This window comes from Macrotis lagotis, chromosome 4 (genome assembly GCF_037893015.1).
Source record: "Macrotis lagotis isolate mMagLag1 chromosome 4, bilby.v1.9.chrom.fasta, whole genome shotgun sequence".
NCBI lineage: Eukaryota > Metazoa > Chordata > Mammalia > Peramelemorphia > Peramelidae > Macrotis > Macrotis lagotis.
Window position 1 is genome coordinate 19552213 of NC_133661.1, and position 21637 is coordinate 19573849.

Below are 21637 nucleotides of genomic sequence, written 5' to 3' on the forward strand. Positions count from 1 at the left end.
TTATCTCCTACCATCCAAGTCAGCAATCTTAAGTGTTGAATTAGATAGGACCAACTTCCCTGGAGGTTTCTCTCCAGTCTGATTTCAGTCCCATCATCAAGTACTCTTATGATTTGTCTGGTCAACTGTTTAAAACCTACTGAACTCACTTGCCCATTTCCTACCCTTCCATGTTGTCTATAAGGCTCTTGGGGGAGAATTTTTCAACTGCTTTGCTAAAATTCACATAGATTGTGTATATCCTTCACCAGGTCAGTAACCACTTCTCTGTTCAACAAAAGAATGAAGTTATATATATTTTTTTTTTAGAAAATTGAAATAATTGCTATTTATTGCCTTTTTTTCTTAATGGTTTTGAGATTTTACAGCCTGTTTATTTACAAATATATAGATCTCTTTCCCATCCACTCATGTTATCTTCCCTTGTATGAGAAAAAAAAATTCAGCAAACCCAAGTAACTCATGGACTATTATCTGACAGTATGTATAATACTTCACACCCATCTTTTCTCACCTTTACAGTGAGGGTAGTGAGTGCCTTTTCTCCATTTTTCTCCAAGGCCATTGTAATTACACATGTCTGCTTCATCTATTCTAGTCATCTATGTTGTTATATTTAGTGTGTTTATTGCTTTTCTCAATCTGCTTTTATTCTCTATTAGATCAGGTAAATCTTAGTTTTTTCTGAATTATTTCTGATTGTTTTGTCATTGCATCATAATATTCTATTGTATTCATGTATCATTCTGCAATTGATAAGTATGTACTTTTGTTTCTGGTTCTTTGTAAGCACAGAAAAGGACTACAATGAATATATTGGTGTACCCTCTACTTTATATTTACCTTTGACTTCCTTGGATTATTTGCCTACTAATAGAATTTCTGAGTCAAAGGTATATATCAGTTTAGTAACTTATTCAGCCAATATACAGATTCACTTCCACACTGGTCATTCCAATTTCCTGCCCCAGTAGCAGTAATAATTTTATAACTGTGCCTTTCTTCCTATAGCCCTTATGATATTTTCATTTCCATCTTTTTTTATCTTGGCCAATTTGTGGGATATGAAATAAAATCTCAGAAATGTTTTGATTTGTATTTTGCTTCTTAGTTATTTGGGCCCATCTCTCATGATTGTCAGTAGTTTGCAATCCGTCTATTGAGAGCTATACCAATCCTTTGACCAGCTATCCCTTGTATATTGGTGTTAATTCTTTGTATACCTTGAATATCACACTCTTGTCAAAGATACTTATTATAAACATCTTTTTTCTAATTTACAGTTTCCATTCTTATCCTAACTGCATTTATTTTATTCATGCAAAGGTTTGCAATTTCATGTTGAGCAGTTTTTCAGAGGTGACCAGGAGTGTCTCAGCAACCATATCCACAATTTATTTCAGTATCCTATTGTGTGACTTAGCTGAGCTTGGGAGTGGCTAGAAATTCTTTTCCCTCATTTTGTCTTTACCAACCTAATGGTCGTGATCTTTTCATTCTTCCAAGGCAACAAAACATAAACAAAAAGCACCTGAAAATCATAGATTCAGAACCTCTGGTTGGATGGAACATCTGAAATTATTGAGTCTAACTTTCTACATGAACAAGAGTGCTCTTGGTAACACAGTGAAGAATGGTCATCCAATCTTTGCTTGCAGACCTCCTTTGAGAAGGAGCCCCTCTTTCTTAAGATAGTCTCTTTTTTTTTTTTTTTGCAAGGCAAATGGGGTTAAGTGTCTTGCCCAAGGCCACACAGCTAGGCAATTATTAAGTGTCTGAGACTGGATTTGAACCCAGGTACTCCTGACTCCAGGGCTGATGCTTTATCCACTGTGCCACCTAGCCGCCCCTAGATAGTCTCTTAATTTGGGGGGGGGGGGACTTCAATTGTTGGAGTTTTTCCTTTCAGTTAAAATCTGCTTTGCACCTTCTATCTTTTGCTTCTAGTTCAGTTCTTTGGGGCTGCCAGAACAATCTAATATCTTTTTACTGCTCCCCCCCCCCCAACTCCCCAGTTATATCTTAAAACTTAGCAGTTACAGTACCCAGAACCCTGAAGCATGTGTAAAAAGAGAAAAACTGTAAGATAGTGGGGGGGGGCAGTAAAAAAAGGTCAGAAGATGATTTATTTTGATGTCCTTGTCCAAGTCGATCATGTAGATGCATTCTGTCCTGGTTAAAGAAACACTGAATAGCAAATTGAGAAGGGGCAAAGATGGTCAATGAAGGAGAACCTTCTGTTTCCTGATGCAGCCAGTTCCATTTTTGGAGATCTCTTATTAAGATATTTCTGCTTCTATCCAGCCTAAAGTTTCCTCTTTCAGTTTCCATTACTCTTAGTAAACAAGTGTAATAATCCCTCTTCCTTGTGACAGCCTTTCAACTACTTGAAGCCAAGTATTACGTGCCTCCCCCTAAATCTTACCTTCTTCAGCCCAAGTATTCCCATTTCCTTGAAATCATCCCTATGGGTCATGATATTAAAGGGTTTTCCCCATCCCATTTTCCCTCAGATTATCAGTGTCCTTCCTAAGACAAGGCACACCACAAACAGAACATGGTACACCAGATATGCTCCAACACAGAATACAAGTGGGGCCTAACCTCTTCCTGGCCCTGGACACCAGGCCTTTCAGTATAGCTGAGCACTAGCTTTCTGGGATACATAGGACATTGTTGACTCAAGATGAACTTACTGTCTATTAATACCTTTGGATCTTTTTTCATATGAATTGAGCTGGAGCCTCCCTTTTGGCTTTTTATATTTGTGAAACTGATTTTCAAAAATCTAGCTATATGACTTCACCATTCAATTCCATCTTACTTGATTTGGTCCAAATTTCAAGTCTGTCACATTCTTTTGAGTTTTTGACTCTCATCCTATGTGGTAGTTATTTCTTCTGCTTTGTGTCTGTTACCCTGTCATCTTTCTGGCTTTTTCTCCATCAGATTATTACTTCATCTATCTAAGATTGTGATCTTTTTTCAGCTTTGATCTTTCACATATCTCAGAACATTGCTTTTAAAAAGCCTTTTTTGTTGATCTTAGAATTCACCACAAGCCTCTGCTCTTTCTGTGTGCTTCAGGCTTTCTGATAGCTCTTGTATCCTAATATTTTATAGGGAACCTCCTACTCTTTTGTATTCATTCTCAATGATCTGCCTTTGGTTGTTTTATACCTATCTTTTAAATACTTGAGTTTCTTGTTGTGTATCCTTGTCAGTCTTTTTAAATGAATTCCCTTTTTTCAAAGGCAGAAGAAGATAATAATTTTGTTCCTTCAAGAGGTTTACAGGCCAGTGAAGAAGAAATGTACTTAAATAGAACAGAAAACTTCCAGTTTTGGAGAGTTCAAAGTAGAGGAAGAAAGTCCATGTTGCAATAGGAGGAATAAGGGAGAAGCAGCTGCCATTTTAGCTAGACTTCCAAGAGCTATAGAAATGTCAGTTCAAATTATGTTCTGAGAACAGTGAAGGGAGGTAGAGAAACAGTTATGGAGAGACTGGAATGAGAAGGAAAAATGGGTTGGGAGTTCAAATCCTGTCTCTGCAACTTGTTGCTTGTTAGACCTTGTTTCTCGCAACCTCTTTGAGCCTCAGTTTTCTAATCTGTAAAATAAAGGGTTTGAACTGGATGACTTTCTGGGGTTCCTTCCAAGTTTACATCAGTGATCTTGGAAATGCAAGGCTAAGATGTTTAGATTTTATTCAGTAGTCAATGGGAGGCAATTGCCATTTTAACAAGGGTAGAATGGTATAAGCACATCTGTGTCTAGGCACACTGGAGAGCCCAGGGCAGTGGATTAGGAGACCATTACTGACTTCTAGATGGAAAAAGGTGGTAGCAGGAAGACTTGAAAGGTGGAGAATAAATGGGAGAGAGATGGAAGAGAGAAAACTGACAAAATTTGCCAAAAAGGGAGGGATAGCCAAACATGATGCTTAGTTCTGTGCTGGTAAGAGATGGAAGAAGGATTGGAGAGGGGGAGAATGAATTTGAGGGAGACTTACGGGATTCTAGGTACTAATGATACCACTTAAAGAAGCCTTTTATGCAATTTGAATTGAAGATCTGGATACCAGTAGGGACAGAGATTGAGCTATAGAGATATTGGGGCATCAGGGTTAGAACCTTGAACAATTTTGCAACAAGAGTTTAGCAGGCAGAAGAGAAGGCGAAGAATTTAAAAGGAGAGGTCAGAATGAAAGGAAGAAAACTAGGAAAGTTCATTGTTTTGAAGGAGATCTGTGGGGGTGGGGCAACAGTGCTATACATCATAGAAAGATTGGCATGGATGTGGCCAAAACCATCCATCCTTGGGTTGTGGGTCACATACTGGCTGTGTGACCTTTAGTGTTTTCCTCCTCTGCAATGAATAGCCTATAAAGTCCCTTGACTAACAATATATCTTTTTTTTTAAATAGAGGATACACTTTATTGGCAACAAAGACTTCTACATACAGTACTGTGTAAATTAAAAATGGATCAGCAAAATAATATTAACTATCCAAGTTTCCTAGCACTTCAGTAATACTAATTTTTTTAAAAGTTTTATGCTTTTTGGGCATCAGGTTCCTATGAACAGGTTGTGAGTAAACAGGATAAAGAACATGACAGTCTTACTTAAAGAAACTCAAAATGACTTCAGTTTTGACAGCGTTAACTTTCAATACGGAGCCTTGATCCTGCTACACAAAAGAAAGCATTCAATGTGTCAAAGCCTGCAGAATCAAGAACTAGGTCACAAAATGAACACAGGCAAAGAAAACTGTGGGGAAGAGTCTGAGATTCTATTCATTTTTCCTTTAATCTTCCAGCAGTAGAAGTTGGGATTCAGAAAAATATGAAATTAGAACCTTTAGCAAAAATAATCTCATTCTACTGAAGTGGGCAGAACAGCTGCAGCAGGGAAACAAATTTTTTAGATTTTGCTCCGTCACTCCCTGTCCTTGACTTTCTGAACTGTGGGTATAGAGATGTAAAGAATGAATGAAATTAGAACAGCTTTCTCTCCAAATCTGACCACTAAAAGAAAACATGGCACTTTACTGAACTGAAGGACTAAGACTTCAGTAACACTGTCAACCAGCTCAAAAGGCCACTTGGTGCTTTTCACAATCAAGACAAACATTCCCCTCTCCTGCCTGATAGCTTAGACCTAGTTGATCTGCTCCTATAAGGAGATGAGATGTGGATATGGAAAAAGGTGCGCTGCGGCCCAGTGCAAAGCCTGCCTGGGAGCTAAACAGCATGTAGTGACCACCACTTCTGGAAGTTAAGACTTGCTGATAAAGAAAGCTTTGAGAGGCATTGTAAAAGACTGACAAATTTGACCTGGTGAGAGATCTCCGAAGACCTTTGCCACCAGGAGTCAGATTTTCTGCCTATCAATTTCGAATACCAAAAATAAGATGTGAAAATAATGAAAAGTTTCCATAATTATAACCTGCTTGTCAGATATCCATTATATGTACAACTATGGGAACTGCATGACTGAATCTAATTAATAAGACAAGTACAGTGAAGATTTGTTCTGAAAAATAATAAATGGAGCTCTAAACTTCAAAGAAGGATTGGGGTTTTTTTTTGTCCCTTTACAGAATGGTAATAGGGCTAGAACTCAATCAGTCATCTAAAAGTTGGTAGAGGGGTGGCTAGGTGGAATAGTGGATAAAGCACCAGCCCTGGAGTCAGGAGTACCTGGGTTCAAATCTGGTCTCAGACACTTAATAATGACCTAGCTGTGTGGCCTTGGGCAAGCCACTTAACCCCATTTGCCTTGCAAAAACCAAAAAAAAAAAAAAAAGTTGGTAGAAAAACTTATTTTTTTTCCTGGAGTTTAACCCAGTGATTTTATTTTCAAAATGCAATACCTTGATTGTCCTCCTAAGGCAGCCGATACTTGCTAGGCCCAGAAGCTGAAAGAAATACGAATTTTTTTTCCAGAAAGCTCCATGGTTGAATACAGTATTCTTAGTAGCTAATGCCAAAGTAGTCCTGAGATTTTGAATGTTAAAACTTTCTCCACAGCTACAAGTTCCTTTGGTGTTTGAGTTATTGCAAACAAACTCATCGGACAAGTTATCTTCTCCATAGTCAATTTCTATTCCTAAAAGTGTTCACTGTGCTTTCTTTTTGATGAACACTCCAATTTCATCCTGAACAACTTCATCACTCGTCTTTTTCTAAAGTGTAAGAAATTCCATTCCAATCTCTTGTTTGGACCCCAACTTTCAAGCTTATATTTTCAGGCTTATCTTTATGAAGCTATTTTATCTTATTTCCGGCTGCTAGTGTCAACTTCAGGGCTGCCCGGAGAGTGGGGTGTAGGAGTGTGTCTTCCTCACCATGTCTCTCCTCCACTCTGTGGCTCTCCCCAGTGAAGCAGACCTCCCAGGGAAGTCCTTCTGATGATGAGGAATTGGGAGGGGGCTGGTTCTGCCACAAAGAATCAGGGCTCTTGGAATTGAAACTCATGACTGACCCTAGAGGGGTAAAAGCTCAGATTTTTTTTTTTAATTCCCAAGTCTTTCAAAGTTCACAAATTAAACGTTTTTTTTTTTTCCCTGGAGAGACAGTACATTACTTAAGGATAGCTGAATAAAAAAGACCTAGGCAAGAAGACCTGAGGGAAAGAGAGGAAGAAAAACAGCTATATGAGATGACTGGGTTAGGACCTGAACTAATCCAGCATAGAAGGGAACATGGGCCTCATTTTTATAGTCTTTATAGTACAGGGAAGAGTCAGGAGAAACAGAGTTAAAGGGAGATAACCACCTCTCCCCGCATGAGTGGAGTCAGGTACCCACTTTGGAAGACTGAGAGACTTGAAATTGGAGGAGGGGTGAGGGATGAACTGAGATTGCTTTTATCTTGGTGAATTTACATTGAACCATTGAAGGGAATTTACTTCTCAGAACGGGCTTATGCTGAAAAATTTGAGTCAGAGGAAGCCCTCAGAAACTATCAGAAGGCCACAAATAATAGTTCCTTTTTATTAAAAAACTAGACTATTTCTCCTTCAACACTACTGCAGCTTAGCTGCTTTTCATAGACACCCCCTAACTGTTTCTCTTTGAGAAATCATTTAATTGATGACAGTCATTTATTGGAGACTTATTATGTGTCTGGCATTAGGGAGTCAAAGAAAAATCAGAAGCAATCCTTCCCCTCAAGCATATGCATTCTAATGATGGAGACCAGCATAAGCAGGGAGGGCAACCACCACTGGGGAGGGAGAGTACTATGAGAAAAGCCTCCTAGAGGAGATGGTGCCTTGAGCTAAGTCTTATTAGAAGCCAGGACTAATAAGAGTTGGAGGTTGGATGGGAGAGCATTCCAGACATGGTAGACTGCCAACTCAACACCAAAACTGCAGGTGGAGCTTCAGGTATGGGGGAACAATCAGTGAGTCAGGATGTGTAAGATGTGTGGAAATGAAGCAAGGGACAGGGTTGTGAAGAACATTAAATAGCAAACAGAAATGTTTATATTTGGTCTTAGAGGCAATTGGGAACCTTTGGAGTTTATTGATCCAAGGAGTGTCATAGTCAGACCTGTACTTAGCAGTGCAGAGGATGGACTGGAGTGGAAAGAGACTTGGAGAAGGCCATCCAATTAGAACTCTATTATGGCAGTAGCCCAGGTGAGAGGTGATGAGGGCTTACAGTTAGGTGGTGAGTATGTATATCCAGAGAAGGGAACAACATTCTTTAGAGAAAGAATTGACAGGATTGAAAAGCTAATGGTATGTGGGTAAGGGGAGAATTGTACTTGACCATGAAGTTCTTGTGTACCTGGGAGACTTGAAGTATGCCTTTGGGAAGTTCAAAAGAACGGAGGGTCTGGGTGGGGGGTGAAAGAGAAAAGAAAGCTGTATACAGTTTAAATGTCCACTATGCTTGACTGGAGCTCAGGAGAATAGGGCTGGATAAAAGAGATCTGGGAATCATTAGAAAGATAATAATTGAACCCAGAGGAGTTGATGAGATCACCTGGTGAGAAAGTAGAGGAAGAAAAGAGACCAGAGACTTGGGGGACAGACACCCACAATTAGTGAGTGTGTCATACATAAAGATCCAGCAAAGGAATCTGAGGAGTGTGGTAGAAGAAGTGAGAGAATTGTAAAAACCCAGAGTTGAGAGGGTGTCCTAGAGGAGAAGGTGGTCACCATTGTCAAATGAACTGGGTGGGCGTTGGGGAGCAGAATGCCTCAGAAGGTTGTCTACACCAAAAAAATTTGGAAAATGCTACCTTACTAGAATTCTCTAGTCCAATCAAATTATTGATCTTTTTTCCTTGAACACATATCTTTTGACTTCTGCCTCTTCCTTCCTGGCTTGCCCTTTCTCATCTTCTCTATTTAGGTCCTAGGACTCGTTTAAAGTCCAGTTTGAATCTTCTACCCCTTCACCCTCTGGTAACTTGATTCTTTAAAGTGTAGGTACTTCACTTACTCTAGGGTATTAGCCTTTTTTTCTCATCCTTCCCCATTTGGATTGCCAACCCCTTGGAGGCAGGTCCAAGTTTTCTGTATCCCTTAGACCTTTGGAATAAATGTTTGTTGTTGGTGTGGGTGTTGGGGTGTTAATTAGCAAGAGTATAATGTGTTTAATTTGCTTGGGAAAAGGGGGTAATTATTTCCTGAAGAAATCTTTCCTGTGTGGATGGCCTGGGCCAAATAGTGATTTTGAATGAATTCTGTATCCTTGGGGCAGCTAGGTGGCATAGTGGATAAAGCACCAGCCCTGGAGTCAGGAGTACCTGGGTTCAAATCCGGTCTCAGACACTTAATAATTGCCTAGCTGTGTGGCCTTGGGCAAGCCACTTAACCCTAGTTGCCTTGCAAAAAAAAAAAATCTGTTTATTTGGACGGGGGGGAGAACTTGTGATGGCAAATGCCATCCATAACCAGAGCCTGAATGCGAACCAAAGCAGATTATTTTTGCATTTTAAAATTTGTTGTTTGTTTTTCCTTTCTCCTGTTTTATCCCCCTTTTCGTTTTGATTCTTCTTTCACAAAATGACCAAGATGGAAATATGTTTAGCATAATTGTTCATGTATAAACTATATCAGATCATTCACTGTTGTGGGGAGGAGGAAAGGAGGGAGAAAAATGGGGAATTTATACTCTTATCAAAAATAAATGTTGAAGGGGTGGCTAGGTGGCGTAGTGGATAAAGCACTGGCCCTGGAGTCAGGAGTACCTGGGTTCAAATCTGGTCTCAGACACTTAATAATTACCTAGTTGTGTGGCCTTGGGCAAGCCACTTAACCCTGTTTGCCTTGCAAAAAAAAAACCCTAAAAAAAATAAATGTTGAAAATTAGCTTTCATGTAGTTGGGGGGAAGAATAAAATTGCAGGGGGAAAAAAGATTTTCCTGGGGGGGAAAGAAGAAAATTAACATTCAGATATTTTACTTTGCCACAGGAATTAAGTGATCTGCAGCGTGATCCTCCTGCCCACTGCTCAGCAGGACCCGTGGGAGATGACTGTAAGCTTTGCTCTATTGCTTGCTTTTTGGTTCTCTTAGTATTGAAGGTCTAAACGCTCACTGATGACTCAAACCATCCTTTGTCTGTTTCAGTGTTCCACTGGCAAGCCACTATTATGGGACCTGTAAGTATGCGGTTCCTGCGAACCAGCTGCTCTCTGACTTCCTCTCCCTTAGCCTGCTTCCCCTCGGCCCTGTCCTGGAAGAGGGAGCAGCAGGCCGCCATCCCCTGCCCCCAGATACGAAGGCACAGACAGACACACCCTTCAGAGCCTGCACTTGTGCTTTTCCCTTTTTAACTTCCTCCCACTAAAAAGTATTCTTATTCTCGATGCTCCAAGTAGAACATCCTTATTCTACAAATTGTATTGGCTTAGAAGTTAAGAAAATAGCAGTTTAGAAATTAACACAATAACCGGGTCATAGAATTTCCCCCAACAGCCGGGAAGGCTTCGTTTTTTCCTTTCCTGAGTGAATGCAGGCTGATGATTGATTGCATAGGAGCGCATCTGGCTGACTTACCTTTGTGGTGTCACCGTGGGCTTCTTTTCACTGATTCATACTCTTAATCAAGAGGATTTTTGACCTTTACCAGTTCCTGGGCCTCCTCACAGACTTTTCTATTTAAAAACAATAAAACCTGAGCAGTTTAAATCTGCTTGGTAGGGGCGGCTCTCCCACTAAGTTGTGTTGGCTGTGCTCCTCTCCTGCATGAACTAAATCCAATCACTTGTGAGTAATTAAAACTTTATTTTTACTCTAAATTCTGATTACTTAAAAAGAAATGTCAAGACTGAACCCAGGACGAGAATTTCTAATTAAACATAAAATCAGAAGGGATAGAGCTAAAAAGGACTCTAGGCCAAAGAATATTAGAAAGAACCATGGCCTTGAGAGTCATGAGAACCAGCTGGATTCTGGACCTAGCTCTGGGCTGACCTTAAGCAACTCACTTTGGTTCTCTTTGTCTCACTTTCCTTGTCTACTGGATGCTGTCTGACATTCTTGACTTCTCTACATCATCTAGTCCTTTTCCATCATTTCCAGAAAATGAAGGATGAGAAAGGTCAAATGGTGTGGTTTCCAGGGTTCTTGAGTGAGTTAATAGAAAGAAGAACTGAGAGCCTCTGGACCTTCACTTCTGGCCAGTGCCCTTTCTCCTGTACCACACTTCTCCTAAAATGTCAATTTAGAGTTGTTTCTTTTTTTTTTTTTTAAGGAAGAATAGTAAAATCTATTTTTTAAGTAAGTAGAGTCAGGAATGAATGAATCATTTCTATTTGTTGCCTCTTTGGAACGGTCAGAGTATTGAAATTTAGAGATCCATCAAGACTTGGCTTTAGAGGTATCACATGTAGCCCCAGGTGTCAGGGCTCTTGCCCTTTCCTACATCAATCACTTGCCTGAGAGAACAGAGATGTCACTGAAACTCAACTTTGTTGAACCCCCTTTATTAATTTAACTACTCTTGATGAACTGGATTCTGCTATATTCTTGCTATATGTCTTTGTTTTGACAAATAGCAAGGCGCATATGCATTGGGAGTACCCCCAATTTAAATAGCATCCCTGGTATCCTTATTGATTACTGAAGCATAACTATCAGAATCAATAGCCTAATGATGGTCCCTAAATGGAAGGATTATATGACTTACTTTGCTACTAAATCTTGAATTTGCTTCTTTTTAAAAATTACTTTGTAAATATTAAAACTCATTAAAGGTTGTGCTGAATATTAAAGCCACTCTGTATACCAGTGATGTTGAATGAATCCTAAACCATTGAAGAGCACCATAAGATGGAGGGTGTCACCACTTTCACTACTTGGCAAAGAAGTCACACTGAGATAATATCCATCAGATGGGGTTCGAAAACAGACTTCTTTTATTAATAACTTTTGGTGGTTTTGATTGAAGTCCCCAGGCCCAACTCTGAAGATCATAGATTTGCTTTGTTACAAATCCAAAGTTGGATGTTTGAATTACATGGGATCCATTTCACTTTCACCCTTTTTTTTTGTAGGAAAAATGTGAGTTGTGGAATACAGAGAGACTTGGTTTCCAATTTCACCATGGTCTCTAGCTTGGTTTCCTTTGTGGCTCTAAACCATCATTCTGCATCTATAAAATGGGTGGATTCTATGAGTCCATTGTACCGAATTCCATTTTGGGGATAGGTAGGAATTCCTCTATCCTGCTTCATCCCCACCCCACCATTTATCAGAGCTGTCTTCTAAAGATGAAAGGAAAAGATTTATTCTAGTCTTTTTTTCTCTCCAGTTGATTACCTTTACGTTATGTTTTTTTTTTCATGGCCCATTTTTCTGAGTATCACACAAATCTGCTCTTCCTGATGGATTTGTTCAATGATAGGTTTTTGTGTTGTCCCTGTATGTTTGGAAAATCTTCCTTTATATCTGGAAAAAGAAAGTACTTTTTAAGGTAAATGATTTGGAAGCCTTTTTTTACAAATGGAAAGTCTTAGGGGGAAATAGCCAACAATTTTGCAGTGAGGGTGAAGGAGTGGGGATTCCAAGGTGATGAAGTACATGTCTTCTTCTTCCAGCCGGACAGCGCATATCAAGGTGGAGTCTTCTTTCTCACTGTACATTTCCCAACAGACTATCCTTTTAAGCCACCAAAGGTAAATGTACATTTTAATCTCCCACGTTGGTGATTTTAAATCTTGTCCATTTTATCAGCAGTAGAAGGGGAGTCAAAATATTCAAGGTATATTACTTAGGTTCATTGGAAAGTATAACTGAGTTTGATTTATTGGTTGGTTCTTGTCCTTCATCATCAAAGAAGACCAAGATGACATCACTATGTTTGAGACAAATGACAATGTGCCTGTGGTTGATCAGACCAATATGAGCTCAGAATGTGTTATGATTGTGGAAAGAATTCAGAAATTAGAACTAGGAAATCTAGGATATAATTGTGACTCTGAGACTACTGGCTGTGTGACCTTGGGCAAGCCATTTACATTTTAAACTTCCTTCTCTTCATTTGTAAAATAGGCTTACTGATTCTTGGGGATAACTCTTGGCATTGTGGGAAGTAGAGACTTGAACCATCCTTTCTTATTTGATATATCAATGGAGTGTTTACTGCTTTAATTTTAGAGGTTTTTAGGGGCCAGTTATCTGATTTTCAGGAATCTTAAAATCGATGATATTGTTCGCATAGTATATAAATAAATTTAGGGTCCTGGATTTCCCTATTCTCACTTTTTTCTATGAATTTTGACTTTTGACCTATGGTTTTCATTGAATCATTAATTTTCATTTAAGGGGGAGGGAATACTTTTAGATGTCACTGAAAAGATTTAACCTCTAAACTGTGGAAAGAGTGTCCATACTGGAAGTTTCCTGTCCACACTGAAGAAATTACAGTTCCTCACTCCCTCCCCTCTCTCTTCTCCAAAAATCAAGTCCCAAAGCTCTGTCCTTTAACCTTCTTAACTCCTACTGTACACAGTTAATATTGATCAGTTGAAGGCCTGGAAAAGGGAAATGGAAGAAGAAATAAAGGGAGAAGTTGGAAAGAAGGAGAGTTGGGTGTTGATAGCTTTATCTGGGTTATATTTAGTTTGATCAGTACCTTGACTTCCTACCCCTTCACTCAACATCTTGCTACTAAGATCACTTAGAGAAGAGGAAGTTCATCCCTAAATGAGTTGGTTGATACTCTTTTTTTACTGTTTTTTTAATCACTAGGTTTGTTTGTTTTTTCCCTTTAGATTGCTTTCACAACAAAAATTTACCACCCAAACATAAATAGCAATGGAAGTATTTGTCTTGACATCCTGAGGTCACAGTGGTCACCAGCTCTGACTGTATCAAAAGGTAACTTCATTTCTAAGTTTATTAAGTTGGGAAAAGGAACCAGCCAAATCTATAGTAAGATGAGAATTAAAAGTGGCTGATGAGTGAATGTAGGGACCAGAACCTCAGTTTCTCTCTGTTGCCGCTCCTTCTTCCTTCCAGGGTTTGGACTAGAAACCCACACTACCTAACTCATCAATGATTTGCTTCTCTCTCTTTGCCAGGAAAGTGGCCAGGATTCTTTAAGAGACCAGGGCACTTCTTAGAGCAGGATGAGGTGGTTTGAGGAGGGAATTCTAAATATCCTTGGGAAGAAGTCTAGGTTTTTCAGGTTTGGTATCTCCTTTAAAAAAGGGGGGGATGATGTGAAGAGGCTGCCATGAATCATTCAGTCCTCAGAGGAGATATTAGTGTGAGGTACTAGTGTTACTAAAGTGAGAAGCAAGTTCTGGACTAATCATGAAAAGAAGAGTGTTTAGATGGGCCTGATTGAAAAATTAGACTTGTAAATGGTGAATCTCCAAGTCAGAGCAATGGAGGATTAAAAAAAAAAATTGTCTTTTCACATTTAGGGGTGATAAAAGCAAAATTAATATTTTTGTTCAAAATTTTGATTTAATTTTCAAACAGTGGCAGTTACTGATTTAACTCATTAAAATTCCAGAACATGCAAAGATCCCAGAACCCTTATTGCCTGAATCGACTTGTTACATCTATCAGAATTGTAAATTGTAAAATTATCTTCTGTGTTTTTTCCATATCTCAGACTCTCCTGACTGATAATTTGAGAACAATTACATAGGGTCAGAAAGACCACCCCCTAAAATTCTAAAACACGAAAAAACCCCAGAACCCTCTCTTCTCTTAGTGTTGTTGTTCCACAATAGCATTTCTATAAAAATGATGAAATTAGACTGCTTAGATCTGCTTAGCCAGAGCTAATTCACATGCTAACTTGGTCCTATCTTTTCATTAGTGCAGAATGACAAATTTTCTCATCTAAAACGTCCAAGTGTTTGTTACTGTCCTTATTTTAAAAACAACTACCTTATGATATGAATACTGTGTAACTTATTTATCCAAGATTGATTGACATTAGCACCCCATTTCCTGGATTGGTGGTGAGATGCATCTCATTTTACATAAATAGCTAAGTACGAACACTTACACAAGAGCTGGCGGCCTGCCAAGAGACTGTCTTCTGACACTGCTGGCTTTATTTCAAGAATATTGAGCATCTCTGGCCTCTGGAAACTGTCCTTTGGATTTCAAAATGATAGTGTTGTTTGCCATTCTCATTTGCTTTTTGAAGTGCCCTTGAGGCAAAGGGAGGCTTTTTTCTGCCACTAGAGATAGATGGAAAAGAGGAAACACCATTTCTCCCCCCCACCCCCATCCCCACCCTGTTTTTGACATAATTATAATATTTCTTTGTGTTTTTTGTTTTTGTTTTGTTTTGTTTTTTAGGTTTTTGCAAGGCAAATGGGGTTAAGTGGCTTGCCCAAGGCCACACAGCTAGGTAATTATTAAGTGCCTGAGGCCAGATTTGAATCCAGGTACTCCTGACTCTAGGGCCGGTGCTTTATCCACTGCCACTTAGCTGCCCTTCATTGTGTTTGTTTAAACATTTTATTTTTTCTGAATCCTAAAACTTTAGTTCTGGCCCTTTTCACATAAATTTGATGGAAGTAGAGTATCACTGAGACCTAGACTTGTATATAAGTGAAATAATCTTACGATATCCCAGAAGAATTTTTTAGTTCTTTAATTCTTCTTTAGAAAAATTTTAGTAGTACTTAACACTATGTGCCTTGAATCCTGCTAGATGGGAGAAACAATGGTCTTTGCCTTCTCGCACATTAACTTTTCATACCCTTTTCCTCCCCACTGATTCCACCCTGTCATGATTAACCTGCTTTGGACAGAAAGAGGATGTGGAGAAAAAGGAGATGGGGGAGGGAGGTATTTCATAGTTGTTTTCATTTGCTTAGAAATGAAGGAGTGTGATGAGTACCACCAGTAAAAGCAGCAGCATCTTCCCTTTTGCTCCCTTCCTCCCAGGGCACCAAAGATTGCTATTTAAAAGTAGAATCCTTCATGATAATATTTGAGCATTATAACAGATGAAGCCAACAGTGTTATTGTTCACATGGTGGAGCTTTGGCATATTTTATAAACCTTGGCAAGATATCATTTATTGACACTGGATTTCACAAACTGCATATTAGACCAAAACGAGGGAAAAGGAAAGGTTGGCCAGTGCTTTTTCTCCTTTGTATTTAATCAGTGTGAGACTGTGGGTGAGGCAGATGACAAATGGACTACCCACCCGAGTTTGGACTGATGGCTCCCAGTTTGACTGACTTGGATGCAGCCTTTCGGTATTCAACCCATAGATTTAGTATGTGAGAAAATGCATATTTCCTGTGATTAAAATATACATAAATCTACAAAACATCAGAATTCAAATTGGTATATATTTAGCAAACACCTCCGAGATACAAGCAATGGCTTGATGGATTGTCTGCTGGGCTTTAAGCACCACTGAGCTGTGGCTTTAGTCCCATTGCTGATCCTAGCTAATATGTGTGATCCTGGACAGGTCATTTAGCTTCTCTCCAGCTCCAGTAAGCCTCTGGAGCTTATATAGATGAAGGAGCATGATCTGTATTATGTTGGCAGAGAGAGTTCTCCAAATGAGAAAATCAGTGGTCCTCTGGGGACCAAGTGCTAGCCCCAAAGTGTATCCCAAGGTGCTAGGGATACAAAAATGAAATATGACATAGCCCCTGCCTCAGAAAAGACAAAAACAGTCATCTGGGTGGCACAGTAGATATACTGGCCCTGGAGTCAGGAGGACCTGAGTTCAAATCCAATCTCAGACACTTTTTTGTTCTGTTATTATTTTTGTTTTATTTTTTGCAAGGAAATTAATTGGGTTAAGTATTTGCCCAAGGTCACACAGCTAGGTAATTATTAAGTGACTGAGGCCAGATTTGAACTCAGGTTCCCCTGACTCCAGGGCTGGTGCTCTATACACTGTGCCATCTAACCAACCCCTAGTCTCAGACACTTAATACTTAGCTGTGTGACCTTGGACAAGTCACTTTACCTCATTGTGTTGAAAAAAGAAAAAAACAATCATTTGAAGAAATTTTTTTCTGTTTAATATTTTGGGTATTATAGGTAACATTCAGGATAATTTACTCATAGAAAATTCACAGAACTCATGTCTACTTTGAAGATGTGTCTCATTCCTAACCTCATCAAATTTTCAGTGCAATTTAAAGTTTTGATGGGTGTAATCATTTAGAGAGGCATGGACCAAAACATCAGAAAGAAGTCCCACCTTTGCCACATACTAACTGGGGTCCCAGAACGAGCCCTTTGGCCTGTTCCTCAGTGCTTTCTGTGTAAAAGGAGGATAATAATACTGTTTACCTTGTAGAGTTATGGTGACAATCAGCTCTTAGAAAGTCTCAGAGAGCAAGGGAAATGTCACCTCTTGCTCTCATTAGTCATCTGGTTCCTGGCTAGTTGGGTGGAGTTCTGGTAGAGCTAGTCCCAGGACAAGTGTTGGTACAAGTGGTGGGATTGGTCATTATTCTTCACTCTAATCATCCTCAAGCTTTATTATGTAGATTTTATGGAACATTTTAAAATCTAAATAAGCACTTGTTCAGTCTGGATGAAGAGATAGCATCTCCAGAGATCAGCATAAGGTAGCTGCCTTAAACTACCTACTGTAGAGACTTAGGTATTTGTGTAGTAGCTTGTAGCATGTGAATGTTCAAAGCAAAATCTGTAAGGCTGGTTTGAAACAACAGCTGAACTGATAATTTGTTCTTTCCTTCTAGTTTTGTTGTCCATATGTTCACTACTTTGTGATCCTAATCCAGATGACCCCCTAGTACCAGATATTGCACAAATATATAAGTCAGACAAGGAAAAGTAAGTATTTGAGGCTCTTGTGCCTCCATGTGCCAAATAAAGGAAAAGAAAGATTTTATAGATGTATTTAAATGAATTAAATTATGCTCAGAAAACAACTGTTTATTCATGACTTGAATTTGTATCTTCCTAATCTTTCTTTCCTTGTTTTATTGGCTACTCTTGTCTTCTTTTCTGTGTCTTACTTTTGGTTTACTCCCCCCCCCCCCCCGGATATTTTTTAGATATGTCATTAAACAGTTCTAGTTACATATAAAACAAATTGCCTTCATTTTTAAAAGTCTTGAGTTCCAAATCTTCTCCTTTTCTACCCCTCATTATGTAGGCTATCAGTTATACTTATCAAGTCAGGCAAAATACATTTATTGACCTACTTTTTAGATGTTCTGTGATACAGGGGGGGGAAAGGATAAAGTTTAGTTCCAGAAGACCTAGTTCCAACTGAGCCAACTGTGATGTAAGGCTAGTTTGTCTTTTCCTGTAAAAAGAAGGTCTGAGAGTAGATGCCAAAGTCCTTTCCAGCTCTTAAAGTTGATCTTATGATCCCCCTTTTCAATTCTTCCCTTTACCATTTTAAATATAAAATTTCATTGATTTCTCTTGTTTCTTACATCATCATAGCGATCCCTGGTAGACATTTCCCTTTCTCTCCTAGAGAGCCAGCCCATAGAATGAATAGAATTTTCCTTTCATTCACTATTATGCAAGTTAGTAAAGGTTCAAATCAGCAAGTAATTACTGAGCATGCTCTGCCTGAGGGGTGTTACATGTCCACCATTTTGGGGAGTAGATATTTGTTTTCACTTTCCAGAAAGAATTAAATTCACATGAATTCAGAACTTTAAACACAAACAAAACCCCTAGAAGTGAGCCTTCAGCTCATTTTTGATGACATTGTTTCAGTTGGTATTTTATTTTCAGGGTTTGTAAGAAGCCTGTTCTAGGTGCCCGGTGCCCCTGGGCACTACCCATAGCCAGGTTTCAGACAATCCCTGACCTAAAAGAGACAGGCTTTTCTGAGCCCGATCTAGTCGATTGAGTTCTCTCTGGAAGATGAGTTCTCTATTCTCTCTCTCTCTCTCTCTCTCTCTCTCTTAAGGTTTTTGTAAGGAAAGTGGCTTGCCCAAGGCCACACAGCTAGGTAATTACTAAGTGTCTTTCTATTCTCTCTTGACTGAAATTTTAACATCCTGATTTTATATTAAGTTAGTGGAGAAATCCATCCAGCTTTGGGAAAGAGTCATGCTTCAATGGAGTGAATTCGGATATATTTGTAATTCCAGGGGTGAAGGATGTGACCCTGCTGTTCACCCTTGGGTAGATTGTTGCGGGGTTCTTTTTAAGGACATTTATATATAAAGCCTTTGAACAGATACCTATGTATTTACATATTTTCCCTGTAACTCTTGTATACCTACAGATACAACAGACACGCAAGAGAATGGACTCAGAAATATGCAATGTAAATTGGAAGATTTTTTCCTATATCCCAGAGTACTGTAAATTCTAGGTTTTTTCAATATTAGAAGTAAACCGAGCACCGTTTACTGTTCCAGTGTCCCCTGAAGCCCTTTGATTTTTACCCATTTTAAATGTGTTTCTGGAGCAAGACAAAACAAACTTCCAAAAATAACCTTAAGACTGTGATGAGAGTATTTATCCTTTTGTATGCTTTGCAAAAGACATTTATTATGGTTTTTAAGATACTTGGACATCTGCATCTTCAGCCTACAAGATCCACAGTGCAGTTGTAAAGCAACCAAATTATTTTTTGCTGATACTAGATGTTTTTACATGAGATACTGTATGTGTTTGTCTAAGATGTCGTCAGTTTTATAAATCTGTATTCAGATTTCATTCTTTGTTAGCTCACTATATAATTTGTATTTTTTTACTGTATAGACTAAATATATTTTATTTACCATGTAAGTCAACTCATTAGACGTTCTCTTCCTGTGCACAGTATTGACAAAATACAACTGCGAGTAATGAAATGAATGAACGCTTCGCCTCCTTCTCTTGCTTAGGATATTCTGTAGACTGATTGCAGATTCTTCAACTCTAACGTGATCTTTTACACTGTAATTCTCGGTATGCTGATTGTGGAGAAACACTTGTTTTGATTATGTTGCATACTTGACTTAATTTTATTGCAATGTGAACTAATTGCACTGCTAAGTAGGAAGATATGTAACTTTGATTTGTTGCTATTCACATTTGATTTTTTTCGTACGTTATGGGCAATATAATATTCTCATGGACCTTTTACAGATCTTACTGTAGCTTTTTCCATATAAATAAAATGCTTTTTCTACTACTTGTCATGCCTGTTTTTACAACAAGACTCATTACTAGGTCTATGAGAAAGGATCTAAATATTGTATATAGTTTTGCATGCAAATTGTCGATGAGGAATACTCCAAATTTTGGAAAAATAAGGTCTGCCTTATTCAGAGTTCATGTATTTAATTTTCATTTGTTGTTATTACATTTCCTGTATAAATCTTGTCTGACATTAAATTAGCATCCCTTCACAGGAAATCATTGTTCTTACAGATAATTCCTGTAACTCTCGCTGTTGAGCAGAATTCAGAATATTGTGGGTCTGTCGTGGATCCTGGTGTTGAGGCGGTTTGTTTGTTTATTAGAGAACCAGAAGGAATCTCTTAGAAAAGATGATTATATTTTGGCAGGCCTGGGGGATGGACCCTTGAGGACAGCACTTGTAGACATAAGGCCTAGTTTAATGAATTAGTCAAACTTAATATCTGTCTACAGGTGCATGTTTTAAAAATGAGTTCAGTAGATCTAACTTTCATTTTATCCTCAATATTTAACATAGAATTACTAATATAGTATTTTAGAAATGGATTCTCAATTTTCAATTAAACCAATTTTTTACTATAGAAGTTTTAAGAAGACACTAAAATCATGCATGTTTGAGTCTATTTTTGTGAGTAGCTTGCTTCAAAGCCCCCAATTGACTTGTGTCAAACTCTCGTTATTGCATAATGAAACCTTTGAAGAAAAGAAATTTTCTAATCATTTGACTTTAAAAGCTAGTGATGACTTCCATTTGTCCAGTGAGTGGCAGTTTGGAAAGCACTGCATCCATGATCTCATTTGGTCCTCATGACAAAGCCCATGAGGGGAAGCAGGCCAAGTGGTAGTGAGTGCTCCCCTTGGACAGAGGAGGAAACAGGTTCAGAACAGACAGGTAACTTGCACACGGTCACACCGTAAGGAAGTGATAGAGCCAGAATTTGAACCCAGGTCTTCTGATTCTAGGGCCAGTGCTATTTCCCCTACACCAAGGTGCTATTATTATTGTTGTTGTTGCTGTTGTTGTTGTTATTATTATTATTGTTGGTGTTTTTCCTTTTTCACCGCCTAATGTCTTTAACACGGTCATTTTTCCCGTCGTTACTGCAGTGATTCCATAAACGTACACCTATTTGTGATGGGCTTATGACAATAATTTAAATCGGTTGGCTAGCTTCTGGATAGAAAGTTACAGCACAAATAAGCTTATGGAAAAAATAGAACTGTCATGTGTTTTATAAATGTATGTAAAATATTTAAATGAATTGTGAAATGGAAATTTAAAATGTGATTGTTAAAAAAAAACCACCTCATACTTTGAGTATTCATGATATCATCTGAAAGATACTTTATATTCTGGGCTACTTTCTCACTGAATTTGAAACGGGGTTGAGGTAGCTAGAAAGAAACTCTGGGCTTCACTGGGGTTGGATAATTAAATCTACTTTGGTAGTAAAGGACTTTGTTGGCTGGAATATCCTTATTATAGCTTTTGTTTTGTGACCTTCATTTATGGAAGTATCATTTTTTTCTTGCATTAAAGTTTCTGAAACTTGACAAAACACTGTTTGCTTTGCTTTACTCAATTTAGTTCTCTTCCTTTGCTTTCCAGGCTTTGGGTTATACAGAATAAAGTCACCAACTTGTTGAATCAAGACAAATGAAAAGGTCCATAGTGGCATCATGATGAATCACCCAGTTAGTCTTCCAAATAGCTTTTAAAATGCAAGAAGCCCCTCTTGTAACTTTTAAAAACAATATGGTGTTGGGACCCACTTGAGGTTCTAGACTCCCAGTTCTTTTTTGAAATGTATTTAATAATTTATTTTCCCCTAATTACATGTAAAACCAATTTTAGACTATGCTCCCTAGTATTCAGGTGGAAATTATAATTGGCATGGGGAGAAGAAAGAGTGAATGAGTGCCCCCTTTGGTCCCATTCATGGGGATGTCATATCTAGAGATTTAAGTTCCAAGCAACTGCCTACATCATTTTCTTCTAATGCAATTGAGATTTTATTACTTTGTTTCCTACTGAACATA

The 21637-nt window shown here is 38.5% G+C and overlaps 1 protein-coding gene across 3 annotated transcripts in view; it reads left to right on the forward strand.

Annotated features, from left to right (window-relative positions):
- UBE2D1 (ubiquitin conjugating enzyme E2 D1) overlaps positions 1 to 21156 on the forward strand; it is a 36110-nt gene extending 14954 nt beyond the window's left edge. For all 3 annotated transcript variants that reach the window (XM_074232281.1, XM_074232279.1, XM_074232280.1), the window contains 6 exons: positions 9433 to 9496; positions 9590 to 9621; positions 12061 to 12138; positions 13237 to 13342; positions 17179 to 17272; positions 18693 to 21156. In XM_074232281.1, the coding sequence (XP_074088382.1) occupies positions 9433 to 9496; positions 9590 to 9621; positions 12061 to 12138; positions 13237 to 13342; positions 17179 to 17272; positions 18693 to 18738 (420 nt within the window). In that variant the 3' untranslated portion in view covers positions 18739 to 21156. The remainder of the gene's footprint in view (positions 1 to 9432; positions 9497 to 9589; positions 9622 to 12060; positions 12139 to 13236; positions 13343 to 17178; positions 17273 to 18692) is intronic.
- Positions 21157 to 21637: the final 481 nt, after the last annotated feature.